This window comes from Marmota monax, unplaced genomic scaffold, assembly GCF_021218885.2.
Source record: "Marmota monax isolate L192 unplaced genomic scaffold, Marmota_monax_Labrador192_F-V1.1 WCK01_AAM20220418_F8-fsc00008, whole genome shotgun sequence".
Classification (NCBI taxonomy): Eukaryota; Metazoa; Chordata; class Mammalia; order Rodentia; family Sciuridae; genus Marmota; species Marmota monax.
The window spans coordinates 20,404,301-20,413,397 of record NW_026694432.1 but is presented as its reverse complement, the minus strand read 5'-3'; the positions used below and the strand labels follow the sequence as shown (position 1 = coordinate 20,413,397).

Sequence of the window (9,097 nt, the reverse complement as noted above, 5' to 3'; positions counted from 1 at the left end):
CGAGAACATCGTGAGACTTGCTGGACGCCCGTGTCGCGAGGTTTTGAAACCGGTAATCAGATTGGTGAATGTGAGACCTGTTGTTGGGAAGGCCCGGAAGAAATGGTCCACGTCCCTTTCCCACAAGGAACCTGCGATTTTGGAAAAACTCACCTGAAAAATGGAACAGTAGAGCTCTTTAAAAAGGGTCCAGTGTGGATCAAGTAGAAAACGTGCAGGAGAGAGCATTTTAAAGACATTTAGCTGTTGTGTGTCACCCAAACTTTTACCAGTCTTCCTCAGTTCAGAATCTGTTTAGCCGTCCATCATTTATTCTTCCAAAATATTAATGAACTCCCACAAATCAGTAAGAAGAAACTAACTCAGAAAAATGGACTGAAGATAATTCACAAAAGAGGGAACACACGTTTGATTATAATGAAAGGCGATCTCAATAAAAATGCAACTATGTTGAGATTCGTTTCACTTTCACCACATTGGCAAAATTTAAGACTCAAAAATATAAGCAACGATGTGCAACTGGAGCTATTATACACTGTTGGTGGAAGTGTAAATTGATAGAACCACTTTGGAAAACAATTCGGCATTATCTAGTAAAGTGAAGCTGTATGAGCTGCACCTCCAGCCCCTGTCTTGACCCAGCAATTCTACTTTCAGGCATATACTATGAAGAAATTATTGAAATTATGTTTATCAGGAGATGTAATGACACTGTGCACACAGTCCTGTGATCCTGGAAAACGGTGGAAATTAAGGACTCCTACTCATCCCCTCCCCTATTCGTTTGTGTTCTGGAACAGTTTTCTGTGAAGAATCAAATCACACTTCTCCATAGGACTTAGATTAGATTCATGGATGTTCCCATGTTGACCTGTAACAAAGCCAGACACAGATTCCAAATTCCAATTCTTTGCCTCATAAAAGTTTAGATGAACTTACTGTCCCCATTGATCAATCAGAACAAAATACTTGTTAACCAACTTTGGTTTAACTTCTCTTGTTTCCCCAGGTCCCTGAACTCTGGCCCAATCTCAGCTTGAGCCAGCGCAACTCCTCCTCAACAGCCCCTCCTGAAAATAGGTTGCCTTAAGGGTAAAACATTCTCTAATCTACTGACCGTTGATGCTTCTTCTGGTCATCCCACTTCCTCACACCCATTCTTTCAAATCTTCCTATGAAAGAAAACCCCTGTTTACCTAACCCTTGCCAATCTCATGGTCAAGGTCAGAGTCCCTACTGCAAAAATCCCCGTCCCCCTAATTGCAATAAGGCCTTTCTTCCTTTGTAGTAATCCAAGTCTCATTGAATCTAGATTTGCTCTTTCTTTGTTTGTTTTTGTTTTGTTTTCTTTTGAGGGGGAGGTTTGGAGGTGCTGGAGATTGAACCCAGGGCTTTAGACATACTAAGCAAGCACTCTACCACTGAGCTATGTCTCCAGCCCCTTTTTATTACTATTTAATTTATTAATTAATTTATTTATTTATTTAATTTTTAGAGATGAGAGAACTTAGCATCCCTGAGGAAGCACAGACCACTCACAGTCATGGAGCAAATATATGGAAATGATGAAAATGAAAATCACATTGTCAAAATTTTAGCTGTCTGTGAGTGAAATTTTTTTTTTAAGAGAGAGAATTTTAATATTTATTTTTTTTTTAGTTTTCGGCAGACACAACATTTTTTGTTTGTATGTGGTGCTGAGGATCGAACCCGGGCCGCATGCATGCCAGGCGAGCACGCTACCGCTTGAGCCACATCCCCAGCCCTGTTACTATTTTATTTTTATTTTGAGATAGGATCTTGATAAGTTGCTCAGGGCCTTGCTATATTGCTGAGACTGGCCTTGAACTTTCAATCCTCCTGCTTCAGCCTCCCATGTCTCTGCACACAACATTAGAATGTTTTTATCTTTTTATTCATTACATATATATGTATCTATATGATCACCACAAAAGTAACTACTACCTTTAAAAATCTGGAAATTGGCCAGGTGTGGTGGTGCAAACCTGTAATCCCACCTACTGAGGAGCCTGAGGCAAGAGGATGGCAAATTCAAGGACAGCTTTGGCAACTTGGTGAGACCCTGCATCAAAATAAAAATTTTTTTTTTAAAAAGGGCTAGGGTATAGGTCAGTGGTAGAGTGGTGCCGCCCCTGGGTCTGCAAGTCTGAGGTTTGACTCCTGGGCCCCTGAGTTTCCTTCCCTTGGGGTCTCTCTGGTAGTGGAAGGAAGAGGATCCAGAGGGAGCTGGTTCCTTTCAAATGTACAAACTACAGTGTCAGGCTCCAAGGGCATCACACCTTTTATTACAAAAAACATCATTTGTTTAATAGCAAATGATGAAAGCCAAAATAATGATGACATGCTATGGAAAAGCTTTGAGATGACCAAGAAGTTGTACACTTACAATTACTCATAATTGCGATTTGTGGAACTAAATTTCTAGGACCTAGCAGGATGCTCAGTACATAGTAGACTTAGTAAGTCATGGAATGAATGTTGAGGGGGAGGTTTGGAGGTAATGAATGATGGAATGAATATTGCTGGCACTAACATGGGGCTACGCCCCTGAGTATGGCCATGAACTCCCTCTAGGTAAAGTGGGGCCACTTTCTTTGGAGAATACACAGGCCATATATCTCATCATTTCACCTCATAGTCGGGTGAGGAAGAGAAGGAGTTTAGCTGCTGTTTATTTATCTTATTTTATTTATTTATTTATTTATTTTTTTTTTTTGTGGTGCTGGGGATTGAACCCAGGGCCTTGTGCATGCAAGGTAAGCACTCCACCAACTGAGCTATGTCCCCAGCCCAGTTGCTGTTTATTCTTTAGTTGATCATTCCTGACTCTGGGGGTTTTCTTTTTTGTTGTCGCTGTTTTGTTTTGCTAATTATTGTTATTTTGTGGTGCTAGGGATCAAACCCAGGGCCTCCAACATGATAGACAACTGCTATACAACTGAGATACAACCCCAACCCCTAGCCCCCTGCCCAATGCTTTTTTTTTTTTTTTTTTTTTTTGTAGTGGGTATTAAACCCAGGGGCACTTAACTACTGATCCACATCCCCAGCCCCTTTTTGTATTTTATTAGAGACAGGGTCTTGCTGAATTTCTTAGGGCCTCGCTCAAAGTTGCTAAGGCTGGCTTGGAATTCAGGATCCTCCTTCCTCAGCCTCCTGAGCTGCTAGGATCACAGGTATGTGCCACCATGCCCAGCCTAATCCAACTCTTTAAAGATGCCACAGCCTGGGCTTTCCTCTGGCCATGTCTGTCAGGAATAGGAGGTCCCATTTGTTAACCTGGATTCCCTTGAGATCTTAGTCTGGGCTCCACCAGTTTCACTGGAATTTCTGTTCTCTGCTATGTTACTCTGATGCAGTCTGTGTGTGCATCAGTGTGCTGATCATTCCATTCCCTTTGTTCTCTGACACCTCTCTGCTTTTGCATAAGTCATTCCCTCGGTTCAGAATGCCCATCCTTGCAAACCTGTATTCATTCTCAAAACAGTCACCAATTGAATGAAGCATTTTTCCTACCTCCATTCAGATTGAATTATTCCAGCTGCCTGTGGTGTGTTCCTCTCACACAGTTCAGATCTCTTCATGTTATATTTAATTCTGTGTCTTCCTCTGCCAGGGGTAGGATGTTGCATGAGGGCAAGAACTGTATCTTATTTATTGTGTGCTCTGGTTCCTGGCATCTAATACAAGGTCTGGTACAAGTGGAGATCAAGAGACAATGAATGATGGGGTGAACAAATGGATGGATGGATAATAGGATATGCAGATGCCCAAGGGCAAAGTGAGTCAGTGAGGGCACAGCACATGTGAGCTGCCTGACTGCTTAATAAGCACTCAATGATTTGGCTAATGAGGATAGAGATAACGAGGCAATAAAATGGTAACTTAGGCTGACCCAGAGCCACAGCCACCCTCCTGCTTTCCAGTGAATCAGCCCTGGCTGGGCCTGAGGACAGGGATCATGGCTGAGAGGTAAACGGTCAGTAAGCAGTGGCTCAGCTGGCTCCAGACAGCCTGATCCTGGCCATGACTCATGCCAGCCAATGCTGTTGGCAAGAACCTGGCCTCTGGAGTCACATGAGTCTCAGCTCAAATCTCAGCCCAGACAGTGAACAGCCCAGACCATGAGTAAGTTACATACCCTGTCTGGGCCTGTTTCCTTCTCTTCCCTCCCTGAAACTAAGACACAGGTCTTACCCCTGGATAGTTATAATGGAGACACAGCCCCCCACCTTTGAAAAGCCTGTGATCTCATGGAGAAAGCAATATTATCCTTATATTGTTCCATAATTGTCTCTATTGAGACAATTTATGTTCCTAGCACAAGACTTAGAGCTAGGGCACAGGGAACGACTCAAGGAATAAAGATGAGAAATGGGAGTTTAGCTACCCATCCCCATGGAGGGATAGGAGGAAATTTGAAAAGGAATGTGTTTTGTTGTGTGAATGTGTTTGGGTCTGCAGCGTGTTGTTGACCAAGTATATCTGAGCCATGCTTTTCTGTGCTGTGTGGTGTGGATGGAGGGGTGTGTGTGTGTGTGTGTGTGTGTGTGTGTGAGAGAGAGAGAGAGAGAGAGAGAGAGAGACAGAGGGAGTTGAATGTCTGTGAAGATGTGTCTGAGTTATACACTTGAGTTGCGTGTATCTTTGTTATGATACAACATTTGGGGTCTGAACCATGTGTTTCTGTCTCTTTCTGGTGTCTGACTTATGTGCAGGCTGCTGAGCAAGAGATGGGGTGCCCTTGCTACTGGCACTAGGTACCCATAATGAGGACATGGCCAGTTCATTATGGTCCTAACCTGGGGTCTTAGAAAAAGGCTTGAATGAGCCAGGCACTGTGGTACATGCCCACAATCCCAGTGACTTGAGATACTGAGGCAGGAGGATCACAAGTTCAAGACCAGCCTCAGCAACAAGACCCTGTCTCAAAATAAAAAATAAAGAGGGCTGGGGGGGTAGAGTGAGTGCCCCTGAGCTCAATCCCCAGTACCAAAAAAAAAAAAAAAAAAAAAAGAAGAAGACAAAGAAAGAGGCCTGAATGATGACTCCTAGACTGTTGTCCCTGAGAGAATGACCTCTCTCAGTGAGCAATAATTAACTTGTACCCGTGAGAAGAATCCAAACTGTGGTGGTAATGGAGGTGGGGCCTGGTCAGGACAGACCTTATTGCTGGAGAAAGGAGGAGACCTGAAAGTCCTATAGGCATTTGTGTTGTTATCATTACCTCCTGTCCACCCTTCAGGTCATTCACCCTGACCAGGGTGACCAGGTCAAAATATTTAACAAACATTGAGAAACAGATATTGACCAATTAGGACAGCCCCAAGCTGTGCTCTGAATGAAGCGGTGCTAGAGGCCATGGCTCAGCCACTGGAGTGGCTAGACGATGGGAATGTCCAAGGGACATTGGACAGGACAGGACAGAGGGGCAGTAGAAGGGGACTGGTGGGTGGGCCAGGGCAGTAGCTGTGAACCAACTGTCATGAAAGTATTTCAAACTTTAACAACAATGCCTGATCATACCACTGTGGCCAGCTAAACCTCGGCCTGCCCCAGCCTCTAAGCAGCTTCCAGGCCAGCCTAGGTGCCTCGTGCCCTTGCATTGGGAGGATAACGGACCACCCTCTTCTGTTGGCTACAGAAATGGGGGATGTGAATGATCCCAAACTCCCAAACTGCAGAAATCACAGTGACCTTGTCTGTTTCAATTTGAAATGGGCTGCTTCCTTCATTACTTCGTTTCTTCTTTTTCTGCCCCACCTCTCTTTCTGTCTTTGCTGCTGGGATTGAACCCAGGGCCTTCCATATGCCAAACATGCTTTACCACTGAGCTACACCCCAGTCCACAGGGACGGCTTCACAACTGGCTGTGATCCGACTTTCCCTCGGATGAGAGGGAGCCTGGCAGGGAACAGGAGCCCTGGTGGTTTAGTGGAGGACCTGGGGATAGGAAAGAAACCCTCTCCTCCCAAAAGTAAAAGCAAGGAAGTAAAGGTATTAAGAACTGATACTATCTCCTGGATTCAGATCCAGATGCCAAACAAATCTCATCCCAAGAAGTGGAGTCACCATCCCAATGAAAAATTAATACCCCAGCTGTCTGAGGCTTGTCTCCTGGGCCCCTGTGTTTCCTTCCCTTAGGGTCTCTCTGGTAGGGGAAGGAAGGGGATCCAGAGGGAGCTGGTTCCTTTCAAATGTACAAACTACAGTGTCAGGCTCCAAGGGCATCACACCTTTTATTACAAAAAACAATAACTTAATTTAGCTCTGTACAAAGTCAGGAAGAATTCTGCCCCAGTGAGCAATCTAACTTCCAAACAGTCAAACTTCCAAACCATCCCCAGAGGGGACAGCATTCTTGGCCCAGAGGCTCTGGGGACCACCAAGGGCCTACCAGATAGCTGGAGTACTGTGTCCAAACTGTGGAAGTCCAAGTTGGGGTGTGGCTGAGTGAGCCTCCTGGGGGGCTGAATGCTATCTAGCAGGCTTTCCTCTCCAGGAGCGTTGACTCTCTGTTGGGGACAGCCAGGCCAAATCAGCACTGCAAGCTTCTGCAGGTCACCTCAGCAAAAGCATGTCCTCGAGGAGTCCAGTGATGTCTACATCTCCAATGATAGGGCGAAAGAAGAGGTCCCCAAGAAGGCTGGATGGAATGCTCTTAAGAGAGGAGGCCGTGAGGAGGACCCGTGCCAAGCGGCCTTGGCCTGCTGGGTACCAGGGCTCCAGGACTTCACACAGGGCCCAGTGAGCCTCCTGCTGCAGGTGCCCAATGTGGGAGGAGGCATGAAGGCCTGGCACATCTGCAGGAGGACAGAGTGAGAGGATTGGTGAGCACCCCACTCCCAGCCACCAAAGGATGACGCTGGCCCAGAATCTGAGGCCACCAGCAAACACCCTTCTGCACCTCTCTCTCCCGCTTTTCTCTCCCCGACCTCAGTACTGGGGATTGAACCCAGGGGCACTCAACCACCGAGCCACTTCCCCAGCTCTTTCTTTCTTTCCTGTTTTTTGAGACAAGGTCTTGCTAAGTTGCCTAGGTTGGCCTCAAACTCGTGATCCTCCTGACTCAGCTTCCCAAGAAACTTGCTCAAGTAGTTTTTCTTTTCTTTGGTGGCAAGGAAGGTGCTAGGGATTGAACCCAGGGCTCTGTGCCTATCAGGCAAGCGCTCTGCCACTGAACGACCCTCCCGTCCCTCGCTTCCTTTGCTCAGTCTTCCAGGCCCCACTCTTCCACCTCCATAATTTAGTTTTTCATTTTACTCACCCATCCATTTATGGAGAGGCAGTATGAAGAACTAGACTGCCTCTGGCATCACTAAATAGCTGAGTAATCTTAGTCAACTGTGTCTTAGTTTCTTTCTCTCCCATTTTTTTTTTTTTAATACTGAGGATTGAACCCAGGCCCTCAGGCATGCTAAGCAAACACTCTAACCACTGAGCCACATCCCCAGCTATTTTTATTTTTTATTTTGAGACAGAATCTCACTAATTTGCCCAGGCTGGCCTTGAGCTTGCAATCCTGATGCCTCAGTTTCCCAAATAGCTGGGATTTCAGGTGTGCATTAACATGCCCAGCCTGCAGTTCTTCATCTGTAAAGGAGGAATAATAGTACTTGTCTCAGCCAGGAGCAATGGTACACATCTATAATCCCAGCTCCTCTGGAGACTGAGGCAGAAAGATCCCAAGTTTGAAGCCAGCCTCAGCAACTTAGCATCTTAGCAAGGCCCTTAAGCAACTTTGCAAGACCCTATCTCAAAATAAAAAATCCAAAGGCCTAGGGGTGTATCTCAGTGGTTAAGCATCCCTGGGCTCAATCCCCAGCACTTAAAAAAATAATAATTCCACTCTGCTGGGCTTTTTATGAGGTTTAAATAAGCCAGTATATGTAAACCCTGAGATGAGGACCTAACATATGGTATGTGTAATATAAGGGTTCACTACTATTATTACAATAGTAATATGCATTATGGATGCCACAAAGGCCTTAGGGTGAGGAACTCCCACCCCATGCTCTCTCACTACCAAGAATACTCTCTGTTACTCTCCTGGCCTATTTTACAAAGGCATCCTCCTGTCCTCCGCTCCCCTTCATTCCTCTCCTCTGTGTGATCTTTCTGAACCCATAGAGGAGTTTCACTTTCAGAACTTCATCATGCAGTCTGCCCTTGAAGATATGACAGAGACACAGCTGTGCTGTGCTCCTCACCCCACATTCCCTAAGGGTCATAGCAGATTTCTCAGGAACAGTGGCAAGGGCCAGTCTCTGGAGTGAACAGACCTGAGTTCCCATCTCTGCTTGCCCCTACCTGGCTGTGGGACCTTCAGCTAGTCACTTAGCTTCTCTGTGCCTATAATGTGAGATGATAATTCCATGATACCAAGGACCCAATGTGATAGTGGATGTCAGGCCCTTAGGAGGTCCTTCCTTGGCACGGCCCCCTTCTTTGAGTGTCTGGGAGCTTACCTGGATTGAAGAGGATGGTTCCTTTCAGGTAGGCATACTCTTTGGGGCCCAGCTTGAGACTCCAGAAGGATTCTAGGCAGCACTGAAGCCACTGCACAGCAGCCAGTGAGGGCTGGGGCCTGTCGGGTGGCTGTCCCCAGCCAGCACTGCTGCTGGGCTCCTCCAGCAGGATCTTCTTGAGTATGCTGGGCACTGGGGCTTCAGCCACCTCAAAGGTCACTGTGTCTTGGGCCAACCCAAGCAGGAAGAGAGAGCCCCAGCAGCCCTGTAGCAGCCGCCGCTGATCCTGCGGAGGGAGCTGGCAGAAGGAGGGCAGGTTCCTGAGGAAGGCCACTGTTTTGGCCAGGACATCCAAGGCCTCCCGGCAGGTGCGGTGGGGGGCACACAGGCGGACAGGCCGGTGCTGTAGGCACAGGCAGCGGCTTGGGGATGGGGGCACTGAGGGCCTGGGCCGGAGGCTGGGGCTCAGAAGTGTGTACAGAATGGTCGGGTGGCCTGTAGCACCCTGGCACGGGCAGGCCCCTGGTTGGCTGGCGCTCATGGTTAGGGACCTGCTCCTATGTCTTCCAGCTCTCTGGCCCTCTGTGCTGAGCTGTTGGTGTTATTTA

At 46.9% G+C, this 9,097-nt stretch overlaps 1 protein-coding gene across 1 annotated transcript; it reads right to left on the bottom strand.

Moving 5' to 3' along the window:
- Window positions 1–6,235: 6,235 nt before the first annotated feature.
- On the bottom strand, window positions 6,236–9,097 carry Nr0b2 (nuclear receptor subfamily 0 group B member 2). Its single transcript, XM_046469242.2, has 2 exons — window positions 8,490–9,097; window positions 6,236–6,824 (listed from the first exon to the last, which is right to left on the bottom strand). Exons 1-2 carry the CDS (start codon window positions 9,028–9,030, stop codon window positions 6,583–6,585), a joined length of 783 nt encoding a protein of 260 aa, XP_046325198.1. The 5' UTR covers window positions 9,031–9,097; the 3' UTR covers window positions 6,236–6,582.

Coding starts and splice junctions, on each gene's coding strand:
- Nr0b2 (XM_046469242.2), bottom strand. CDS start 9,030: ATGAGCGCCAGCCAACCAGGGGCCTGCCCGTGCCAGGGTGCTACAGGC. Junction 6,825..8,489: donor AACCATCCTCTTCAATCCAG/GTAAGCTCCCAG, acceptor GTCCTCCTGCAG/ATGTGCCAGGCCTTCATGCC.